We start from the raw sequence: 24804 nt of genomic DNA, 5'->3' as shown, positions 1-24804 counted from the left end.
ATATCTGTGAGGAAGGAAAATGAAGGAAAGATAGAGGGGAAAAGGGAAATGAGAGAACAGGCAAGGTTTAAATACAAGGGGTGCGCGTGCGTGCGTGCGTGTGTGTGTGTGTGTGTGTGTGTGTGTGTGTGTGTGTGTGTGTGAAGGTTGAAAGTCAAGATCCAAGAGAGCAGAGGATATGGTCTTACCTGGTGCCTCTGATATGCCGAGAACATTTTTTCAAAATCTTCCAGGTCCAGAATCTGAAATACCTGCATGTCATCAATCTCATTCCACACGGTACCAGAGACACGCTCCTAAGATTCGGGGTAAGGAGAAGAACCTCTGGTTGACCCGGCTCCTCCAGGACAGAGATGCCAGTAGTCCCCTAACCCATCTGTCCCCACGGGCAGACCAAAGTCTCAGGCTACAGTGGCCAGGCTCTCATCCTTCCAGAAAGGGGTCCAACAACACCCACCCTTCTCCAAGCTCCCGTTTCCTCAGTGTTCTAGAGGGCAACCTCCTGCTTGTCCCTGCCTCCCTGTGAGGCCGATGGAAGTGTCTCAGAACGCACTGGAGTGTTGGCACACACACGGAAGTAGGGGCTGTGCTTCTTCAGAAGGATACAACCAAAGGCAGTGCTCCGGGAGCATCGTGCATGCCTGCTCTCTGACTGGAGTCCCTGGGAACACTGTGGCTCACACATATGTGGGATCGTCTGGGCCTGGGCATACAGCGTGCTCCCTGAGATGGTCATTTTCTTTCCCAGGAACTTGTTCCTACTTTCCCAGATTACCAGAAAGTGGACACATGCCAAAAGCTGGGACACGCTGGCCCCATGCAGTGACTCAGCTCAGATCAGCAAAACTTGCCTCAACTTCCTGTTGCTCAGAGCCAGGGAAGGTCCCCATCCTTTATGATTGCCATTGACCCATACATATGTAGTTTCCAGCTTCCTCGATGGAAGCAGTGTCCCGTGGTTTTAGACGCTTGTGCTAGGGTCTCTAGAAGCCCACCCTGCACCAGCAACCTTGTAACACCGTGTTGATGGTCCAGAGGACAAGCAGGGAATAGGGGAGCACCCCTCCTCACTGACAACCCCTCCTCCAAGAATCCTTATCTCCTCTCCGGCATTTGTCTTTGGAGCAACAATCTCCCAGTCACCTACTCTCACCTGTCCAGAGGCCTGTCAGGCCCCATCCTAACACCCCTTGCTACGTACGGCTCCTCCTCAGATTTGAGACAGTCTACCTTTTCCTCACTTCTATTTTCTTAAACTCTGAAAAGGGGAGGCTAGGCCAGAGTCAAGAGGGAGGAGACATTCCTGTGGCCTTCCGAAAGCCAGGGACCCTCATGTGGAATGCCGGACTGGGAAACTCACAGCAGCAAGGGATGCAGGCAACTGGCCAAAGCCAACACAGACGCATTCTTTTCACGGTGGAAACAACCGCTGTGTGTGTGTGTGTGTGTGTGTGTGTGTGTGTGTGTGTGTGTGTGTGTGTGTGTACATTTAAGAGCATGTGTAGGATAGAGGAAGGAGCTAGAGAGAGAAACTTGGCTCCTGGAAAGGAAGACGTGGGGGGCAGAGAGAGAGGATGGGATGGGGAACTGAGTCAGGATGGCAGGGAGAGGAGCAAACTGAAGCAAAGGGGGATCTGGGAACCCAGTGTCTCCTGAACATGGGTAGGGATGGGGAAAGGAGGCTCGTAAGAGTAAAGATTCCAATCCTTTGTATTCTTGTGGAGGTCAGAGCAAATCTCCCTGGTATATCCACCTTGGATGATAACTCTCCGATTTAATTTTTCCAACACTCTGTCATCTCTAGCCTAGATTCCCGGGACTTCAGACCCCTGGAGATAGCCACAGAAGTCACATGCAGCCTTTTCCCAGGACCATGCTTCAGGACGGTTCCCTCCCAGAGCACCGCCTTTGGGGCTGAACAGCTCCACTGACTGACATTTCTGGCCCTGCTATTAGGTGACCTGTGGGCAAATGGAAGGATAGTATTTCAACCCCATAGCCCAAATGGGAAACTGAGTCTAAGGGAAGCATAGTTCAACTTTGTTGACATGAGAATCATGGTGACACACTTAGAGTACATGTGGAAAACACCGTGAATAGTAACTAATTTCACATCATCAAGACTGTCCATGCCAGAGTCCTCTCTAGCTAGTGTATCAGTCAGTCTTCACAGCCATCCTTTGGAGGGCATTGTGATGACCCCACCCCCCAATTTACAGATAGGAAGCTGAAAGTCAAATAATTAACTCGTCTGCCCTGTCACAGAATCAAAAGCTTGGGATTGAATACTGGGCTCTCAAACATCACTCAGTGCACTTCCACCCATAGGACGGGCACATGACCCTACTCACGGTCCCTAAGGAATCATGCAGCCTTTATAAATCCTGGACCAGAGCAAAACCCCAAGCATGGAGGTCAGCATCACGACAGAGAAGCTGCTGACGGTCATGCCTGTATTTTCTTCTTTTACTGTTGTTGTTGTGTGTGGCGTATGCGATGTGTGTTCATGCAAAGGTCAGAGGACAACTTTGTAGAGTCAGGTGCCCTCTTCTGGGACTGAACTCACCCCGTCAGGCTTACACAGCCAGCACTTCACCTGCCGAGTTATTTACCAGTTCTTGACTGTATTTTCTTAATTCCTGTCACATGCTATAGTTTAATACATGTCATGTGTGGGTACACATATGTGTGTGCATGCACATGTGTGTACAGTGCATGTGTGGACTAGGTCAACTGCAGGAGTTGTTCCTCGGGAGCTGATCTTTACAGCTTCTTTACAGGGTTTCTCACGTGGCTGACTGGCGGTCAAGCCTCAGGGATGTTCCTGTCACTGCCTCTTCAGTGCTGGGATCAGGCACATGCTACCATGTCCAACTAATTCTCCTTTTCTTTTTTCTCTATTTTCACGTGAGTGCTAGAGATCAAAGTCAGGTCCTTAGAATTGAGTACTTTTCCAATTGAGTTATCTAAGTCCTTCACAGCTACTAAAATTATTTTTACATTTTTTTTTTATTTTGGGGTGAGTCACACAGGCCACGCCACACATATCGAGGGGGGTCAGAAGTCAACTTTCAGGAGTCAGTTCTCTCTTCCCACCTCATGGTTTCGGGGGTCCGACTTGGGTTCTCAGGCTCAGCAGCAAGCACCTTTGTAGACTGAGCATCTCCCTGGCCCCTAACTTGCTACATTTTAAAAAACAATTTATAAGTTGAAAGTGTGAGGATTTAAACATTTTTTGACCATGCCAGCAAACTAACATGCTTTGCTTCCCACACAGCCTCTGGCTTTAGGTTCTGGAATGTTCTTTGCCTGCACACGTGCTCCTGGCCTGTGGCTTTCTCACTGCAAAGCAGCATGTACAAGTTAGAGCTACCACCTAGAGAAGGTTGGAGCCTTATGGTCTAGCTGTGAAGTGCTGTTACAGGCAGCTCTAATTCTTCAGCAACTCAGGAGGTGGAGGGGGCAGTATTCACACTCCATGTTTCCACCCAGACTGGGCAGCCAGAAGTAGGAGGATCTTAGAGACCATGAGGGACAATCAAGCTATGGTAACAGACCGGGGAAGTGATTTCCATGGTCAACACAGAGGCACACTAGGATTGCTTAGGGCTGAGTAAGTAAAACCGAGTGCTCTGTAAGCACTTCAGGCTATGTCTCCTAATCAGTCAGACCCATCGCTCTCAGGAGGCAACGCCATTTCTTCCTTCATCACCTCTGCCTCATTCTCTCAGGCAGGGTCTCTCACTAAACCGAAAGCTTGCCACTTTGGTTAGGCCAGCTGGCTTGCAAAGCTCCTGGAATCCTCTTGTCTCTGTCCCTCAGTGCCGGGGTTAAGAGCACATACAGCCATAACTAGCTTTTTATGTGGATGACGGGGTTCAAACTCAGCTCCTCATGCTTACAGAGAAAGCACTCTTGTCCGCCATGCCATCTCCCTAGCTCCTAATGTCTGCTTCTCCATTCACCCCCAGCACACACAGGCTCATTGCAAGAGGCTTTGACAGGAAGCACAAGGTCTGCCCTGAACACTGCCTCCAGTGTTGGTGTCCAGAGGGGACAGCGAGCCACCTGACTCCAGCCAGCCCCTCGTCCGTGCCCACCCTGGCGCCTGACCAAACAGAGAATCAGGATGACTTGTGCAAAGCGCAAGGTGCAGGACATGGAGCTGCCCGCCGGCCCCTCGGCGACTTACCTCACTCAGCTTGACCCAGTTGAAGGACTTCAGTGGGTGTGAAGGCTGGGGGGTGCGCTTTTTCCTGAGTGGGGCACTGTTGCTGGGGAAGGGGTCCTGAGGCAGGGGCAGGCCTGAGCTGAAGCACGGCGGAGCACCTGGAGGGATAGGAGGCCCTCCGGGAGGAGGGGGCGGTGGGGGTGGGGGTGGGCAGCAGGCAAAGGGGAGCGGGGGCGGGGGTGGAGGCAGGTCATTGGTTGTTGTGGAGGAAGACAAGGTGAGTGGACCTCCAGGGGGAGGTGGGGAAGACACTGGGCCGGTCTGTGGGAAGACAAAAAAGACAAGATGGTGTGCCCATCAGTACTCACGCTAACCGGGTCTCCGCGTTATCCTCATTTCCTACCTACTGAACCTTCTTCAATCCTTCATGTACATTGAGACACCATTTTCTCTCTCTGCATCTCAAACAGTCAACACACACATAGATACACACAGACACACACGTGCACATGCACACACAGATACAGACACACACACACATGTGCACATGCACACATACAGACACACACACAGATACACACAGACACACATGTGCACATGCACACACAGATACAGACACACACACAGATACAGGCCCCCACACACATATACACATGTATGAACACACACACACTAAGTTAAGCATACACACAGACACTAGGCAACCAAAGTCACAACCACCAAAGTGAAACATCTGGATGCATGCATGCAGTGGTGCAGGCTACTTGCTGCACAGAGACATCCAGCCAGAAGGAAGGGGCAGGAATTCTACATTCACTCCTGTCCAAGATCCACTTCTGGGAACGGTGTCATCCCATCCTGAATTTGTTAACACAAAGGGCTCACCCACACAGACTAGTGAGCCACTTGGGTTGTGGCTCAAGGTCCCCCTTTCTCTTCTCCTTCATGTTGAGGTTCTTCTCTTCCCCCCACACTTGCGCTGCCCACTCTAAGCTGAAACTCGGGGAGCTGGCTGAACTACAGGACTGGGAATTGGAGGACGCCCGCGCACGCGTACTGAGATTTCACTGAGTTGGGCTACCAGTTCTGCCACTTGTCCCCTAGCTTGGCGCAGTTCCTGGGACTCCCGGGCCAGCTTGTCCTTCATCTTGTTCAGGGTCCTCATCATCTCTTCCTTCTCCAGTGTCTTTGTCTCGCATTCCCGCTCCTTTCTCTCCAGCCTGCTCACGAGCTCCATGTGTTCTGGAGGGGAGGGGACCCCCAGGAAAGTGAGAGGAGAGGGAGCAGGTATGACTTCTCTGAGGGAGGAGCTGGGGTCCCAGGCAGGGTGGGCACGGGTGCAGGGAGTGGTGTAGCCAGGTGAGGCGGACCCTCTCACCCTTCCGAAACTTCTCTGCTTGGTCCCGCCACTGCTTCACTTCGTTCTCATTGATGAGCCTGTGGAGACGTGGAAGGGACCATGTGACTTCGACGTTATCTCACCTCTCCCTGGAAGACAGGCATCTCTATTCCCCAGAGATAGAGCCTGATCTCTGATCTGTCCAGACACAGGCTTCTCACATGCCTCTCCAGGTCCCCATTCCTTCCCATTCTCACTCTGTGTCCTCATGGACCATGAGAACAGGAAGGAACCCCAAGTCATTTCCAATTCAACTCCCTGTGTGACAGTTGATAGGAATTGGAGGTAAGTGCTAGATAAAGGACTGAACTCAGGTGGTCTGTAGTACATGCACATAAATATATGCATACTGATACACTTATGCACTCTTACATTCACATATCACACACACACACACACACACACACACACACACACACACACACACACACACACATCTAACAGCCAAAAACATCAGTCTAACACATAAGGACATGGGAAGCTGTCCGCCCAACAGAGCAGAGGAGTGATGGAGCATGATTGGGGGCACATCTGAGACACAGGACAGCTTCATTCATAGCAAACTCTTCTAACAGATGTTAAAATTAGCCTTGCCTCAGACCCTAAAGTTATGAGGGATTGAATCCCATTCTGACAGCCCAGTTATCATTACATTTTTACATTTGTTTCTTTTTCTATTCCATGCCACTGCAGGCGCGATCAGAGAGGACAACTTTGCAGGTTTATTCTCTCCTTTTCCTTTCAGCATGTGATTTCCATGATTGAACTCAGGCCATCAGGCTTGGCAGCAAGTGTCTACACTTGCTGAACAATCTTGCCGGCCCATGGTGAGATTTCTTTGGAGGGTTGCTACTGTGGTCATTGGGGTGCTACATCTTTTACCACCCAAAGAAGTGGTTCCTTGGGCATGGACAGAGTCTTGATTATATTCCCTGGTCTGGGGAGGGGTGCAGGGCAGGCTGGTTCTACTTGGAGCCAGGCAAATGCAGATGGTAAAGAAGGGCTAATCAGCTCAGACAGCGTGGCTGTGCTGGGACCTGTTGGCACCCCGAGAGTTTGCTGACACAGCCTGTGTGAGTGGAGCAGATGGCAGTTTGGGCCCTTGTGGTTGAACGGGGCTGATGTCATTTGTCTATGGAGCCCAGGGGTCCATTTAGCAGATAGCTGGAAACATCAAACTCTAGGCCAATGTGTGCTGCCAGAGAGGTGATAGACAACCAGCTTAATGGGGGTGGGGAACCTCTTGCATGGTCCATGCTTTGGGTTCTATAGGGAAAGACTCTTAGCAAGGAACTCTAGAGGACCCCCAATGCACTCATGTGCACACCCAGAGAGCAGGAGGCCCATTACTATACAGCCCGTCAATTAAGACCTCTAAGACCTTTCCCCTTCCCCTTCCTGCCTCTTGTCCCCAGCTGCATCATGAGAGGTATCAGAAACTTGTGTTAGCCAGTAGATCAGGGACACAGACACACTCAGAGGAGAAATGGAGCAGAGACAAGAAGAGAAAAGGCCAATCATACCACACACATGCACAGGTGTGCACATGCCCACATCTATGCATACATACTACCATCCCATTCCTATTCTGACCTCAGGGGCCTCAGAGGAGAGACATTTAAAGCTAAATCAGGTCTCATATGCTGGTTCATATGTTCACTCCCATTTGCAGTAACTTAAAGTGATTTTAAAGACTTCTGCAGTCCAAGAAGACACAGGGGCTTCGCTAGAGCCCCGGAATCATCGTGTCTGGCACAGAAAATGTTTCCTCACTAAATAATACAGAGAGTTTGCAGAAAACCAACTGAAGCCACCGTGTGATTAGTTTACTAGCTGTACTTGAGCAACAAACAAGTTAGGGGTTGGACGGAATCAACTCTTGATCATTTGTGCAAATAAAATGAGAGTCATTTAAAATCTACTTTGCATTTGGCTTTAGAATGCAAAATCAGGAAGGCAATTTGTCCCTGGAAGGACAATTAGCTCAAACTCATATCAAAGTTAAATAAAAAAATTAATTAAAAATACCCAGGACATTAGGGTAGGTCTTATTATTAGCTCACCAATGTAAACATGAATGGTTTCTGTGTGTCTTCGAGTACACTCTGTAAAAGGTCTCTGACAACTCATGCAATTGGTTTATGTTCAAATGGCCATGTCCCATGTCAGTGGCCACCAACCTTCTGTAAAGAGCCAGCATTGGTATTTAGGTGTTTTGTATACTGTGCACAGTGGCCGTCACACGGTCCTGGTTTGTTGGTATTATGTGCACAGTGGCTGTCACATGGTCCTGGTTTGTTGGTGTTATGTGCACAGTGGCTGTCACACGGTCCTGGTTTGTTGGTGTGAAGTATAAGGACATGCTGAGGCAATAGCTCAGGGGGTAAAGCTCAAGACTTGAGTTTGATCCCCAGAACCTGCTTAGGTAACGGGTGAGGTGGTGCACACCTGTAGTCCTTGTGGCTCTTTAACTGGCTAGCCTAGCCTAATTAGGGAGTTCTAGGCCAACAAGAGACCCCATCTCAGAGGAGATGGACAATCTACCTGAGGATAGTATCCGAGATTGTCCGTTGGCTTCCACATGCACATCCTACATGTGCATGCATACGCATATGAACATGCATACACAGGTATGCACATGATATATGTACACACACTCCAAAACAAAAATAAATAAACAAAGGAAAAACAAAACAATTCTCAGTCCTAACTGGAGGACTGGGCTGGCTCATGACCTATAGTCTACAGGCCAGTGCTCTATGTAAATGCTCTTAGCCCCTCTGGCTAAGCCTTGCCGTGGACCATGGAGAACAGAGTTGAGAGTGTAACACATGCTCATACTGTCTAGCACAGACACCAGCAGGCTCATGACATGGGGTTATTCACATTTAAATGAGACAAATAAAGAATCCAGTCTCTCAGTTACACTTCCCATGTATGTCCAATACTCATAGACCCAATAATGGCTGCTGCCATGGGTAATCTGGACTGCCATCTTGACAGGATCTAGAGTCACCAAAGAGGCAAACCTCTGGGCATATCTGTGAGTAATTTCTTAGATTGGGTTCACTGAGGAAAGAAGACCCACAGTACCATTCCATGGACTAGGGACCTGGGCCACACAGAGGAGAAAGGCAGCTGAGCACCACGTCATCTCTCTGCACTCTAATCAGCAACCTCAAGATCCTGCAGCTAGATGGATTATACACTCAGCTATGAGCCAAAAGAAACCCGCCCTTCTTTTCAGCCTTCCTCCCTCTCTCCCTCCCTCTCTCCCTCCCTCCCTCTCTTCCTTCCTCCTTCTCTTCCTCTCTCCATCCCTTCTTCCCTCTTCCCCTCCCTCCTTCCTTTCCTTCCTTTTTCCTTTTCTTTCTTCCCTCCTCCCTCCTCCTCCCTCCCCCTCCCTCCCTCTGCTTTGTCCAAGTATTTTGCCACACAAACAAGAAAAGTAACTAACCCAGCTGCCCCACTGGACAGGGGCTTCTATGCACTACAGAACAGAGTTTCTGAAGTCTCACACGGGTTGGAGAGGGAGCTGAAGTTTTGCTAGGGGAGCCCAGAGGGAGAGAAGCAGAGCTGGCAGAGGCCAGGTCAGAGGCCAGCTGTAACTCACATGTTGACGACGTTCTTGACGTTGAAGTTTTCCAGCGGGGCCAGGTCAGGGTCCATGCCCCGCTCATCCTGGAGGACGATCTGCTGGAGGATTCGGTCCAGGAGCTGCCACTGCTGGAAGTAGCCACCATTCCGCTTGTCTGAGGGACAGAAGGCATTGGAGCTGTCCTGAGTCCTCGAACCCCTGGAGTCCTTGCTCTGCCATGACTGCCAGGGTTCAGGCCAGCAAGGCAAGCCCTCCCCCTCCCGAGAAGATCCTGGTCTGACGGAAGAGGCAGTGCTGCTGCCAGTCATGGAGACTCACAATCCAGTCAACTCCTCCTCATCCACAGATGGCCTTCCATGACCCGGTCAACCCTCCTAACATTTCTCTACAGCGCAAAGTGCTTCCTCTTTCCTCTTGAGACCCTGGGCATACTGTGCCCTGGGCATGTGAATGGCTTTTTCTACTGTCTATAAAAAGCATCCATTTGAAAATATAACAGGCTCGATAATGAAGTCTCCAGGGAAAACGTAACACAAGATTTCATGATTATCTTTGTTTCCACTTTACAGAAAAAGATGAATGGAAGCTGGTCCCATATATGTGCTAAGGGCATCAGGATGAGTTGAATAAGGGCTGAGTGAACCCAGGGAGGCTTCTCGGTGGAGATGACCTTGAACTATGGAGGCAAAGGCTTCTTCTTCTTATCCTTAGGTATCACCGTCCACCTGGGTGTGAACTTCTTTTCTACACAAGAGCCACTACCTCTCCTTCCTGGGTCACTTCATTTTTAATGGCCACTAGGAAAAATTATTTTAATCCTGACATCAAATTCTGCCTGCGCCGGGCGGTGGTGGTGCACGCCTTTAATCCCAGCACTTGAGAGGCAGAGCCAGGCGGATCTCTGTGAGTTCGAGTTCAGCCTGGTCTACAGAGCAAGATCCAGGACAGGCATCAAAACTACACAGAGAAACCCTGTCTCGATAAACCAAAACAAAAAAAAATCTGCCTGCAAGCTAGACAATTGTGTCTTCAAAGCCCCATTTAGAGGCAGAAGAGAGGGTCCCACTCACATTGCTTATGGCCCACCAAACAGGGAGCCTCTGCGAGCAGAAGAAACCAGATTCCAGCAACTTCCACGAAGATCTGGGCTGAATTTGAGATTTTAAAAAATATGTGTGTGTGTGTGTGTGTGTGTGTGTGTGTGTGTGTATTATATATATCTGTGTGTGTATAGCATATGTCTCTCTCTCTCTCCCTCCGTGTGTGTGTATGTGTGTGTGTGTGTGTTATACATGTCTGTGTGTGTCCCCAAAGACCAGAAGAAGTTGTTAGATCCCCTGGAGCTAGAGTTACAAGTATTTGTGTGACACCAAGCGTGTGTTCTGGAAACCTGAACTCAAGCAAGTGCCTTTAGTTGCCAGCCACTTGTGCAGCCCCTGGGCTGTGTCTGGAGAACTGTGGCTCCCTGGTGTGGCTCCCTGTCTTGTCTTCCCCTTACCATTCTCCCCACACCATGTTGTTAGCCTGTCAGTTTGCTGTTCCTGGGGAACGCGGTGTGCAGGCAGCTCCCAGCTCCCAGCTACATGCTTCCTCTAAAGCCTGACCCCGAACCGAGAAAAATAATAACTCTATGTGAAGAACCCGCTCAGAAGAAATAGCATACAGGCTGTCCTGAGGTTCAGCAACAGTGTGCTAAGAAGCTCCCATCAGATGTGCCCCAAGTTGGAACACCATAAGTTGTAGTTTTTACGGCCACCACCTTGACTTTGGCGATCCTGATTAGGCTGCTAATTACAGAGGACCAAACAAATTTTCAAAATATTCTATTTTTGGAAAGCTGGATGCAGCTGAGGTTCATTTCCAATTATGTTCTTGGGCAACAATGAGTAATCTTGAATAATTTATTCTCATACTATTACCCATGAACACATGGATCTTGAGAACTCAGCCACCTGCTCCCAAGATGCTTTTTGTTGTCTATAAAGAGAGTAGGAGTAAGCAAGAATGCTAAATCTTAAAAACAAAGCAAGCACGAGGCTGGGGAGATGAGTCAGACTGGTAAAGTGCTGGCCACACCATCGTTAGGACCCAAGTTCCAGCCTTAGCATCCAAATAAAGGGCCTGGGGAGGCAGAGGTGGGAGGAGCCCTGAGGCTCACTGGCCAGCCTGTCTACCTGAATCTGTGGTCTCCAGGTTCAGTGAGAGACCCTGTCTCGAAAAATAAGGTGGGGAGTGACTGAAGAACACCTAATATTGACTTCTGGCACTCACATGCTCACACATGTGCGGGTACACACATGTACACACACATGCACATGTACACACTTGCATACACAATCACACACTACAGTCAAAATGAACAAAGCAACATGAGCATTGCATATCTATTCAGTTTCTCTAAACTTGAAACTTCTTTTTGCAAATGACAAGAAGACTCAATGTACCTGCCATCAACAGATCACAGAAGATACATTTTTGTCATGATCAAACTGCGGCTTGTTGGACTGCAAGGCTGGGGCTGCTCCAACCATGTGCTTAGCCCCACCCCCAGGGTGGCATGAGGCAACCCAAGGAGGGAGGAACCTGAGTCACTGGGCCCTGCCTCCTGAAGGCCAGCACAGAGGGACTCGTTCCAGGCCCAGCGAGCTCCCCATCAAAGGCTCACCCCCACCTGGTGGATAGAGACCGAGGCCCGAGAGAGCGGTGGTGCCTGGGAGAGCGGTGGGGCGAGCAGGGTACTCACATGGCATCTGCAGGCAGTGGTGCAGCACAGAGAGGAGGCAGGGGTAGGCCTCCGTGTGCCTCAGCTTCTTGTGGATCAGCTCAAACATCTGGGAGGCACTCTTGGTGTCGATGTGAACCTGGAGGGTTTAGGCCACAGTGAAGGGCAGAGCCGGACAGACAGCCGAGGAAGAGACAAAGGGCTGGGAGCCACTATTTCTGTCCTCCCAGCTCCATCCCTCTCCGGGGAGGAGCGCCCCGTTCCTGACTATCATCCGGGAACAGAAAGGATGGAGCAGGGGTGGCGGTAGGGATCATACAGACGGGTTTCCCCACCTCAGCACCCCTGGCATCTCGGAGCAGATAAACCTTTGGTGCGGGGTGAGGCATTCCATGTCTTGAAGAATGTTTGGTGCTGTCCCTAGAGACTGCCCCTAGATGCCAATGGTCCTCTCCCTTTTCCCTCCCCAAGTTGTGACATGCAAAGCATGTCCATGCTTGACCAATGCCTCATGGAGAGACAGGAGTAAAACCACCCTGCCTAGGAACAGCTGAGCCACACTAAAGGAAGGAAGGGGGCATAGATGCTTCAAAGGAACAGATGGCCTGGAGTTCAAGGCCCAGATCCGCTCTAGGAACGGGACAGCTAGTAACCTGCTAAATTCTCTAACCTCTGATTCCTTATCTGCAATCCCAGGCTTTGTGAGTGTGTAGTGGGTGGTAGCCCTGCCCCAAATGAGGCTATTGTCTATGTAGGATCACATGATACACGTAAGCAAGGGCAATGTGTGTATTTTGAGCCTGCGAGGCCCAGATGAAAGGTTTGGTTTGCTAAATGCCATCTGGCTCGGGATAGAAAGAGGCAACTTGGGAAGTTAGGGGGCGGCAGGGAAAAGCCAGCCGGGGACAGGACTCGAGGCTGGGTGTGTTCACTCACGAGCTGGCTGTCTTACTTTGGGGCTTCTTGTTTCCTGGGGGAGATGACCAGGTATGGCTCATGAGGTGAGGCCCCAGAGCAAGCACACCACCAGGTTCCTTCAGAAACAGGACCTGGCCACAGGGTACCACTGGGGATCCGGCCAGCATGGGACAGACTTTAAGCGAGGATCTAGAGCAGTGGTCGAGGGACTTCCCAGGACCTCATACAAATGTCCCACCCCAGAGGCACCTCACCATGTCAAACCTCCGGGCTAGCTCCAGGTCGTCCTCATTCCGGACCATCTCAAAGAAGTCTAAATGCCTAGATAGATGGGAGGGGGTAGGTAGGGGTATAGAGAAAGTGTTATTAAAGCTAGAACACCCCTGGTGGAGGGGTCCAACCCATTCAATATCCCACTGACTATCTGAAAGTTTTATTCAGGTGAGGCTAAGGCAAGACCAGAAAGAGTCTATACACTATAAGCCAACCCCCAACTCCTTGATAAGACTTCATGGTCTTCCTTTAGGGTGATCATGTCAAGGTGCAGTCGCCACAGATCCACATTTCTCCACTTTGACATTGTTGACTTGTTAGGCACAGCTGTGCTTGGTGGTGGGCAGCTGCTTTGTGTGCTCAGGTTATTCCTCAGCATCCCCGACCTTTACCCCTAAGATGTCAGCAGACCCTCTGCCCTAGCCAACCGTGGTGGATCAGATATGCAACCTGAGCACTCAGGAGGCTAAGGTAGAAGGATCGTGAATTTGAGGCCAGCCTGAGCTGTATCTAGTCTGCGCTGTAGCATGGAACCCTGTCTCAAAAACACAGAGGCTCCACTCCCAACTTGCCAACTCAGAACACCTCTGGGCACTGCTAGGTACCTCGTGGAGGATAAAATCACCCACTTTCAAGGACCACTCTCTTCCGTCTGCTTCCCGGTATTACCATATCATCTCCAACTTAGTCCTCAGAGCAAATCTCTCCCTTATTCTCCATGGAAACACTGCCCCCTTTCCACATGAAAATGATCGATTCTTTCATCTCCTTCTCCCTCAACCTGATTGTGTGTGTGTGTGTGTGTGTGTGTGTGTGTGTGTGTGTGGTATATGTCTGTGCTGTATGCACGTATGTATTATGTGTTCTTTTGGAGACCAAGGGATGGTGTTGGTTGGCTGTCCCTTCTGCCTCTCTCTGCCTTATTCCCTTGATCCAGGGTCTCTTGCTGAGCCTGGGTCAAGGCTGGGGGTGGCCAGAAAGCCTCAGCAACCCTTCTGTCTCCCCTGCCACAGTGTTGGTGTTTCAGGACCCCACACAGCCACACTCGGCTTTTTACCTGGGTGCTGGAGATCCAGACTCAGTTCCTCGCACTTGAAAAGTAAGAGTTCCTACTCGCTGAGCCCCCCTGCCCTCATCTCAATGCCCAGTGTAATCAAGTGGCTTTCGCGAGGGAGTGAGACAGAACCAGTGCAGCCCACCGGCGACACATAAGAGCATGATCGTGCATTTTGATCATCAGGGTCTTTACAGCACACAATTGGGGTGGGGCAGTTCTCTGTGAAGCTGGACATTTAGTATTGCTGCCCCTTCAAAACCACAAATGTCAGCAATGCTCTCCCTGAGGAGGTTGAAAACCAAAGGACAGCCACCTATTCCTAAATGTCTCCCAGAGGATCGTCTACCTTGATTAAGGACCACTGGGTTCACCTGTCTATAACATCATGGATGTTATAGGCCAGCATGGGTCCACCTGCCTCACAGAGTACTGATTCTAAGACTAGGCTTCCTATGGCAGTTGGTCGGCAGGAGAAGAAAACAGCCTTTTCTAAGGTCCTAGCTGCCCCCATCAAGAGGAGCTGTCACCACAGTTTATGGTGGGTCTGGGTCACTGTGGCCTTACTTGTCCAGGATGGCATTCTCGTGTTGTCGGAGTTTATCGATCACTGGCTGGATCCCCAGCATCAGGAACTCATACCGGAGATGTAGGCGAAATTCCAGGTTATCCTGAGGGTCACCAAGGGAGGACCAGACTCAGTGGCTCATCTCGCGTCCAAGAGGAACACCCACAGACTCTGTCAGCACCCACCTCAGCCATAGTCCCACGTCACACTGTGCAGCCAACTCATCTAGAACCACTTCCAGAGATGGCCTGCCACCTTGCTCTTTCTCTAAAGCCAGTCTGCCAACCGGCCCCTGTTCCCTTCCACTTCACTCCCGGGTCAGTGTCCGCTTGCCCTCTGGTATCAAAGAGTAGTGACAGAATGTGGTGAAGAAGAATAGGGCAGGGAGTTGGCCATTTTCCTGTTCTATTTTCTAGTTGTTTGCCCTTGGCTGTGTCTTTGCTTCCTCATTTGCAAAGGTGGCTTAGTATTATTTATCTGTGGGATTAGTGTGGTGGTTTGAATGGTAATGACCTCCATGGGCTCATATATTTGAATGATTGGTCCATAGGTGGTGGAACTGTTTGGGAAGGGTTAGGAGGTGCGGCCTTGTTGGAGAAGGTGTGCCACTGGGGGTGGGATTTGAGGTTTCACTGCCACACCATTCACAGTTAGCTCGCTCTGCCTTGTGCTTGCGAATCACATGTAAGCTCTCAGCTTCTGCTCCAGCACCATGCCTGCCTGTCTCATGCTGTGCTCCACGCCATGATGGTCACGGACTTCCCCTCTGAAACTGTTTGCTCCAGCAAACTGTTTCTCATATAAGTTTCCTTGCTCAGGTGTCTCGTAGCATAAAAAGGTAACTAAGACAGAAGTTGGTACCAAGGAGTGTGCTAATGCTGTGACAAGCCTGACCATGATGTTCTTTGGACTTTGCAACTTTGAACTAGGAAAGTGGTTGAATTCTGTAAGTGGGGCTTACCAGGCCACACTAGTTGGGGCTTGGAAGTCAATAGTGCTGCAAATAATGTGGACCATGGAGATTCAGCTCGAGGGGTTTCAGAAGAGAACAATATTAGCAACTGGCTTAGAGACCATTCTCACGATATTTTGGCAAAGAATGTGGCTGCTGTTTTCCCTTGCCCCAAGAATCTGACAGATTGAAGAGTTTTGGGTTGATTTCACTTGGCAGAGGAGATTTTAAGGCAGTTTTTAACACTGACTATCTTGTGGTTATTAGTGATCACCTTTAGGCAGCTCTACACTGAAGAAGAAGGGGAACAAAAAGAAATACCAAATGTAAAGCTTGAGGAGATAAGAACACCCAGAAATTTCATGTTGGAGCCAAGGCTTGTGCCAAGGAAGAGAAAGAGAAATAGAATAAAAGGAGAGGTGTCTTTGGGGTGAGAGCAGAGTTTGTGATCCTAAAATGGAGCGGCAAATCAAGCCTTAGGCAAATGCAATTCAAGGAGGGGGCAGGTTCCATTCCAAAGAGGCTGCCTAACTTGGCAGCATCACCATGTGGTTCTGGATCTAGAGTTGTGAAAGATATAAGAGTAAAGGGATTATGGAATCTTCCTCCTCAGTTAAGGAAATTCACTGAAGCTGGGGGGGGGGGGTGTGTGTGTGTGTCCCTGTATGGAGGCCCAGAGAGGTCATTGTGTGAGGCTGTGGAGGAGAAGTCCAGACCACACTAGAGACCTCAGGATGCTGGAGATGCCAGAGTCTTTCCTGCTGAGGAAAGCAGCAGCCCAAAGAGACAAGTGTCCTGCAGCCAGCAAAGCCAGAGGGAAGAGCCGTCTAGTCCCTCTGACATCTGACAGAGTGATAGGATTTGGAGTTCGCCCAGCGGAGTTTGGTCTTGCTTTGGTCCAGTATTTCCTCATGCCCCATTTCTCCCTTTTGGAGTGGTGATATATATTCTTGCCACTGTATGATGGAATCATGCAGTTTGCCTTTGATTTTATAGGGGTTGTAAAAAAATTAAGAGAATTCCTTGATTCTCAGAAAATACTTTGGACTTTTAAACGATGTTGAGGCTATGAAGACTACGGGAATTTTTGAAGTTGGACTAAATGCATTTTGCATTATGAGATGGCCATAAGCCTATGGGGGCCAGGAGTGGAATGTAGTGGTTTGAATGAGAATGGCCCCCTATAGGCTCATGTATTTGAATGATTGGTCTCCAGTTAGTGGAACTATTTGGGAAGGTCGGGAGGTGTGGCCTTGTTGGAGGTGTGTCACTGGGAGTGGCTTAGAGGTTTAAAACATCCACACCATGCCCAGTCAACTCTCTTTCTTTTTCCCAGTCGCTGATAAGTATGTGAGCTCTCAGATATAGTTTCAGTGCCTGCTGTTGCCATGTCAACCACCATGATGGTCATGGACTCTAACCTTCTGACACTGTAAGCCTAACAAACTCTTTCTTCCTTAATTTTTCTTGGTCATGGTGTCTCATCACAGCAACAGAGAAGTAACTAAGACAGTTCATAGTCTTAAATTTTTCCTGGTATGGTATGACTACCAACAGATCAGGGGAAATGACAGTCTTAAAAAGCTGGTACTGACAAAGTCACATGATGTCACCATCTGAGGAATAGATTATTCCCTAGAATATCTGATATAATTAAGGTAGGGAGAACTGCATGTACACACACACACACACACACACACACACACACACACACACACACACACACACACATGAATACACAGGCATTCTGGCAAGAGGGAGGGAAGAGGAGAGACTGTCAATGTCTCTCTTGGCTGCTTTTGTCCTTTGGGTTGAACTTGACTGGGACATTCACTTGCCTTAGAACCTGAGACTTCAGCAGTTTTCAGGGTTTTCTAGTATTACTGTCATAAGGGACTGGGAATTCCATTCTGTCCCCAGAAGAAGGGAAACCAGAAGTCACTTTTTCTAACCCCCCTAGAAGAACATGACCAGCTAACTTAGAAAGCAGTCCAAAGGCGGGTCTCTAGAAAGAAGGACCAAAGGTTTTTCTCTGCTCACAAAGAAGTTCCAACCCCCACCCCCCACCCCGGCCATGACATGTCAGTCTCATTGGAGATTTGTGCCTGACCCACAGTGCACCACGCTACTGCTGAAGGAAACTGCCCAGAGCCTTCTGAGTCTTAGACAACACCCCCAAAGAATCATGTGGGAAGCAAAGTCAGAATCAGTCCCAACCCCACTGTGAACAGCCACTGCTAAGATGGATTGTGGGTCCTCGGCAGTCGGGGGCCTTGGTGGAATGGGACTAGACTTGTGCAATCTGTCTTTCCATGGTCCCAAGTGAAGGAGGTAAGATGTTCTAAAGATATCTGAAGATGACAACGGCCCCAGCTGTCACACCAACCAGATGCCTCCATCCTTCTCTCTGTCATTTGCCTAGAAAGCTCCTAAACTCATATAGTTCCCGAGGCCCAAGAGTTAAAGGAAGTGGCCTCACCTCTCCAGCCCCAGCGTTGAGGATGGCATTGATGAAGGACATGATGGCTGTCTTTAGGTTTACCTCATCCCGGTACCGACCCAAACTTCGGTCCAGTTCATTCAGCAGTGTCTAACGGGAAGACAGGAACAGTTAGGGAGGATGCTACCAGAGAAGCCTCTTCCCCTGTTCTATTACCTTTCCAGGAAGCTGCTTCATTCTCTTCCTGATCATGCCTCCTCAACTCATGGGGTCCACCCCGGATCTCCACACCCCCTGGCTTCCTGCTCAGCCCTCAGGGCTTGGGTTCCACGGCTGCTCTCTGACTCTGCATCAGCTGTTGACAGTCCCTGGCCATACCTGCCCAGTTTCCCAACCTCATGGAAGCTACGTTTAGTCTGTTTAGCATCTTTTGCAAAGGGCCAGGGGTCACTTTCTGCACAGGTTAATTGCTCATCTGTAAATGTCTGGTGCCAGATCAACAGCCTGGCTCATAAATCATAGATTGTGCAATGTCAGGTCAACAACTGAGTCTTATCCAGGCACTGTGCTCAGGTCAGATGAAAGAAGGGAGCTAGCATGGAGTGCCTTCCCAGAGCTGATCCAGTGTCAGCAAATATGACACTCATCTAGCCCTGAAATCTTGACCAGCAACTGTACTTAACAATTCTTGTCTGGGCTCCTATCATGAGCCAGGTGCCGATCTCAGATAGCCAGAGCCCCCAAAACATGAAGTAAACCAGTATTTCAGCCTCAGGGTCCCACAGTTTAGTAAGGGGACAAATCTATTTGAAAGCCAGACCACAGCTCTGAACATACGATTTCTTATGTCTTTCGAGAGAAGCCTCTGGGTCCCAGGTCTTTCTTCCTTCCCGAGTGGACAGACAGCCTGCAAGATGTCCCTTCCCTCCGCCTTCCTTTACATGGTTCCCAGTCTCTCAGCTTTACCCTGTGTCAGCCCTTCCATGCCCAAGTGATGCCCCAACCCATCCACCCTTTGCCCACCTGGAACCGAGTGCGCTCGGCTGCATACATCTGGTAGTGCAGCATGGCCTGCAGAACCTTCTTGTGGCCTCCGGGCACGAGGCACACCGCACCCAGGATCTCCAGCACCGCAACCTTAGTCTTGCTGTTCTCCGTGCGCAGGCTCTGTGCGATGGTACTGATGGCCTCGGGCTGTGTCAGGACATGTGCCCGTCCCTGGGAGTTGTTCATCAGAGCCTTAATGCAGCCGATGAGAGAGGTGTGGATGCGGCTCTCACAGGTGGCGTGGTCCATGCTCCGGAGGAAATTCAGCAGACAGGTTAAGCCTTCCAGCTCGATGAAGCGGGTCACAAATCTAAGCAGAGCCCAAAAGGAGTTTCCTATTTTTGTGTTTCACACACACTTTACAAATAGCTACTCAATACGCACACCATTCACCATGCTCCACCCACAGCAGTCTCCTGGCTCATTTAGGAGTTTATCCATAGGCCCCAAATCTCATCCTTTCAGAAGACTCACAGTTTAAAAATTATTTTTAAAAGCTTATTTTTTATGTGTGTATGTGTGTGTGTGTGTACACACAGGTGTGCAGGTACCCTAGAAGGCAGGAAAAGGCATTAGATCCCTGGAATTAGAATTAAAGGCAGTTGTGAGCTACCCAGTGTGGGTGCTGGGGACAGAACTTTGGTCCCCTGGGAGAACAGGGGTGCTGAGCATCTGTCCAGCCCCAGAGTGTTGGGGGCACAGCACATAGGTCCTTGTGCCCACAGACCTCCAGGGAAACCAGCAGTGTTAAACACACAAGATTGCCCTCCCAAGGCAAAGGATGTAAAACCTTTTCTTCCACCCAGAAAGCTGGGAAATGGAGGTGATTAACTGCCTGATGATCTGCGTTATCTGTTATCTGTTAGGTCAGGCCATATCAAACTCCCACAGCCAGGATCAGAGATGGCTGGTAACCTATATGACCCTTACAGTCAGGGGCTCCCCAAGCTCCCACAGCCAGCACCAGAGGTGGCTAGTATCCCAAATGACCTCTACACTATCTGTATGACCAAGACCAGGCCAGATTCTCCCCTAGGCCCTTAAGCTAACACAGGTAGAATTTCTCCAGAACCCATCTTATTGGGAGCAATGACATGCACCCCAAGTTGAGTTTCAATGTACTTAGCTTCCTTGTGCAGCAGGGATTGTGTTACACCAGAAGACTTTTTTCCAAAACATACTCAGTTTAAATTTGGAACTGAATTTTCATTCTCACTTCTTCCAGGGTTTTATTTTCCCCAGCCTGCCTTTACCTCCAGGGACACCCTTCACCAAAGGATTTACATTTTATTTGTATTTTAGTTTTTACTGTGTGTGTTCTTGTGTTTGTGTGTGCGCACACCAGTGTGTTGTGTGCATGCAGAAGGGAGATGTTAATGGCAGGTGTCCTCCTCTATTGTCCTCTACCCTGTTTTCTGAGTCAGGGTCTCTCAGTGAACCTGGACCTTGACAATTCAGTTAGACTGGCTGGCCAGCAAGCTCCAGGGTATATCATTTATCTCTGCCTTTCAGCACCGGGGTTAACAGATGTGTGCCTTTTAAATGGGTGCTGGAGATCTGAACTCAGGTCTTCACGCTGGCACAGCCAGGACTCCACCCACTGAGTCGCTTCCCCAGCCCGATTGTTTATATTATAAATACTGTGTACGATGGTAGTATCCCACCAAAAGGCTCCTGTGTTGAAAGTTCGGTCCTCAACTGCTAACGCTAGTTTTGGAGGTCCTAGGAGATGGGGGATAGCTGAAAGAAGTATCCCCTGGAGCTGAGCCTCAGAAGGGTATAGTCCATGCTCTTTCTCTTCCTCCTTGTCCACTGTGAGGGGCACAGCCTCTGCCACGCACTCCTGCAACCATGGAGGTTTCCTTCCCACAGCCCAGAGCCAAAGCTGAGTCACCACAGACTGGACATTCTGAGGGTCCTTTCTCCCTTCAGTCTCCTTTCTCAGGTACCTGGTCTCAGTGATAAGAAGATAATTCACACATTAAATTTGCCTGTCACTGACTGTCCTTTGCATAGCTAAGATGGGGGGATTATAATCACTATAGTGGGTCAACCTGAAGACTCATCTCTATTCAGACAGGGTATTGAGGGAATTATAGACAGGTGACAAGGAAACACTTCAGCCTGGGGAGGCCATTAGACTCAGAGCCAAGGGACCAAGGCTGGAAAGCTCCCTTTCAGGAGACTCTGGAAAACAACCCTTATCCTGATTGTGCTCAGTCTCTTAGCATTACAGCCATTTAGCCCAGCCACCCTTAATCTGGAGTCGGTGTTCCCATACAGAGCCTCCGGGAAGCATTCACTAAGAGTCCAAAGGCCTCTGTGGGAAGAGGGAACTACACCTCTATCTTGGATAACCTCTAACTGAAAACGAGCATTCCACCAACGAGGAACAGAGCCTACCAACCCCAGAACTGCTAGCAGAATCAGAGACTTCGCCAACCCAAATAAATCACCGCTGTTTTCATATCAAATCAGAGCTGCTGCAGATATCTAAAATATCATTTTCACCCATCGGTACTTCAAGATTATAGTGCTTATCACACCCGCTGCCAGCTCTCACTGCTCAAGCGTTAAAAAGCACATTTATTGCTATCGCCTGCTGCACTTTTTAATATTTGTGGGCCTATTTTAATTGCATTGGCTTATTCTTCAACTCTGTTTGTCTATTTATGCTGTTATTTAAAGCCATTATTTCCAGGAAGCAAGACTTTAGCTTTTATCTGTGTGACTGTGTGTGAGACATCTATGGCAATACATTAAAAAACAATAAGTTGTAGAGACCTTAATTCAGTAGCGTAATTAATGATCTGAGAAAATGGTCATGAAATGAGTTCAGAACCACTATTTATAATTAATATGTAAATGTATCTCTATGAATTTTATGTTGTATAAATATCAACAGAGTGTGTTCTCAATTTAAGTTAATAATATGTATTTTTTATTTTTTCCCTATCTTATCCTTTTCTGTATTGCACAGAATTTCTACAATGATGTCATATGATTCTTAAAATCACAATTTTATTAAGGGGAATTAAAATAAACTTTTGATTATATACCATTCTATACTATCTTTACCATGCATCACGGGCATAAACTCAAGAACATACCTAGTAGAAAGAACATATGCAATAGCAAATGTAGAAAAATAATTGGGTAATTAGTGGTGTATACCAATATTATTTTGAATATCATTTATTTAATCGCTAGTTTATATAATTTAAAATGTAATCAAAAGTAAGTCTAATAACTCATTTGCAAGATTGCTGAGAATTTAATAGTAGGTTCATCCAATGCTAGAAGCCACTTCAAGCACACCACTGGGAAGAGCCAGAAGTGAGGAACGCTGTGGCTCTTGGCTGCCTTTAGACTATCCACTGTGGTCTAGGAAGGGGGAGAAGTATTCTGTGGCCTTTGGGACACCCATCCATCCCCTTTCCTTCCTGCTTGGCTCCCGCTTTAGATGGCTAGAGCACACCCTTAGACTCCACATCGCCCCCTAGTGCGTGGAGGATTTCTCAACCCATACCCTCCTCTTTCCCCAAGTGGTCACTCTGCCTACTCTTTCTCAGAAAGTCCTTTATTATACACCACCTGCCCCCAATGCCTCTTTTAGAGTGTCTGGGGATCCAAGGCTTGTCCACTTCCCCGTATCATTTCCCCTCCTATCCACACACCCCCAGCAACTCAGGAGGGAAATGGGAACTGGGAAGCAAAGAAGATAAAAGGGGATCTTAAGGAATTTTGCAAGAGTGACCTTGGCCAATAGGGCCAGCCTGGAGCAGAGCACTGTGTAGGTTTCAGGACAACAGAGCCACTGGGAAGGGGCAGAGAAGGAAGGGAGTGATCGCCAGGGTACAGTCCAGGTCACCTCATAGGCTGCGTCCGGAGGGCTGTCTTCAGGTCTTCTACAACTTGGTTCCTCGTGTTGGTCTCCTCTTCATCAAATTCACACAGGTTCTGCATCTGAAGCCCACAGGTAAAGGGAGTAGAAGTCACACTGAGCAGCTTGCCTTCCCCTGGGAGGCTTCTGTACTCCCAGGGTAGCTGTGCCTGGGGAGGGTACCTTGCCTTGGGGAGGGCGAGGGCTTGGAGAGTGCTTTACTACTATGACAGACAGACTCTGAGAGAACCAGGTTCTGGTCTGTGACTTAATTTCCCATATCTAGGAAATAGAGGGGATTACTGTCTCTTGCCATTTCCCAAGTTGTGTGATGTCCAACGGGGGTAATATGTGTTTAACTAGTTGAGGGGACTCTGATGTCCAAGGAGGTGGATCGTATAAGATCTCGGGATTACTGAAAGCTGCTGTGTCTGGCAAGTGTGGCACTGGGGAGCAGGAACGGTGGCTTGGGGCACCACTGCCTTTCTAGACCTGTCTGTGTGGGGGTAAGGCGGGAAAAGGACAGACACTTACCGCAGCCATGGAGTTGATACGTTCAATGTAATAGTCGGGCCAGCTGGTTGCCAGCTTGTTGGGGTCCTCCTGCTCCTGAAACATGAGGAACAGACTTAGGTGTGTCCAACCATGGCACACAGGACACATGTATCCTAGGGTAGTTACAAATGTGGCCCAACACACTAGTAGAAGACAGCGTTGTGCCACAATGTCGAGGGGTTGGACACTTCTGGATGGACAGATCCATAAGCTAAGACTGAAACATCATTTGAAGTCTGTAGAGGATCAGTTTCCAGCCCTACCCACAAGGGCGGTCTGTGGAAGTTCCCTAGGTTTCTGTTTCTTCCTTGGTGAAATATTGAAAATGAATACAGATTTATGTGACTGCCAAGAAACTGGGCAGGGACAGGGGTCATTTTCAATGAGCCACATGTCCAAACTCTAAAATGTTTTTCCTGCTGTTTCTATTCTTTTTTATAGTTTATAGCTAATAAAATATCATTTTATGATTACTGAGTCTCATATAAAGTAATATTTTTATGTCTTCCATTTGTGTGTGTGTGTGTGTATGAATGTGTGTGTGTATGAATGTGCATGTTTGTGTAAGTACAGGTACATATGGGTGCACACTCATGTGTGTACACATGTAGGTGAAGGCCTGAGCGTAACCCTGGTGTTGTCCTCAGGCCCTGTTCACCTTGTTTTTTGAGACAAGTTCTCTCACTGGCTCAGAGTTCGCCAAGTAGTTTAGGATGGCTAGCCAGCAAGTCCCAGGGGATCCCACCTGTCTCTGCCTCCCCCCACTGGGATTATAAATGTGCTGACCACCACACGTGGATTTCTTTAAACGTACATTCTGTGGACCAAACTGAGCACCTCATGCTTTATCAATGGGCTATCAAAAATTTTCATTATCTGATATAGTGGTTTGAATAAAAAGTGTCCCCCGTAGGCTTAGGCGATCGAACACTTGGTTCCCAGTTATGGAGGTTATGGAACTTTTAGGACACGGAGCTTTGCTAGTGTGCCAGGAAGCAGCCCAAGAAGAGTAGTGACACTTCTCATCTATTCCTCTCACTGACCATGACCCAGCCCAAAGATCTGGCAGGTGTCTGTCCCATGGGTTTCTGGAATAGAGAATCCTCATTCTCAGAGGGTAAGCCCAAGAGAATCGGGATAGTTTTCTTGCCTTCTTTAAAATGAGTTTCATTCGTGTGGGTATGTATGCAGGTGTGTGTGTGCGCGTGTGTGCGTGCATGCGTG

The 24804-nt window shown here is 48.9% G+C and overlaps 1 protein-coding gene across 6 annotated transcripts in view; it reads right to left on the bottom strand.

Annotated features, from left to right (window-relative positions):
• The window catches only part of Daam2 (dishevelled associated activator of morphogenesis 2), a 113470-nt gene that overhangs the window by 19139 nt on the left and 69527 nt on the right, over positions 1-24804 (bottom strand). For 5 of the 6 annotated variants that reach the window (XM_028882500.2, XM_028882496.2, XM_028882498.2 and 2 more), the window contains exons 4-15: positions 23560-23634; positions 23014-23108; positions 19119-19452; positions 18135-18245; positions 14703-14806; positions 13063-13129; positions 11912-12029; positions 9184-9322; positions 5550-5608; positions 5229-5413; positions 4193-4492; positions 189-296 (exon numbers count right to left, since the gene is read on the bottom strand). In XM_028882500.2, coding sequence (XP_028738333.1) covers positions 189-296; positions 4193-4492; positions 5229-5413; positions 5550-5608; positions 9184-9322; positions 11912-12029; positions 13063-13129; positions 14703-14806; positions 18135-18245; positions 19119-19452; positions 23014-23108; positions 23560-23634 — 1695 coding nt within the window. The remainder of the gene's footprint in view (positions 1-188; positions 297-4192; positions 4493-5228; positions 5414-5549; positions 5609-9183; positions 9323-11911; positions 12030-13062; positions 13130-14702; positions 14807-18134; positions 18246-19118; positions 19453-23013; positions 23109-23559; positions 23635-24804) is intronic. The other variant, XM_028882499.2, reaches the window with a different exon arrangement.

This window comes from Peromyscus leucopus, chromosome 16_21 (genome assembly GCF_004664715.2).
Source record: "Peromyscus leucopus breed LL Stock chromosome 16_21, UCI_PerLeu_2.1, whole genome shotgun sequence".
Taxonomy (NCBI): domain Eukaryota; kingdom Metazoa; phylum Chordata; class Mammalia; order Rodentia; family Cricetidae; genus Peromyscus; species Peromyscus leucopus.
This window is presented reverse-complemented; position numbering and strand designations above follow the sequence as displayed.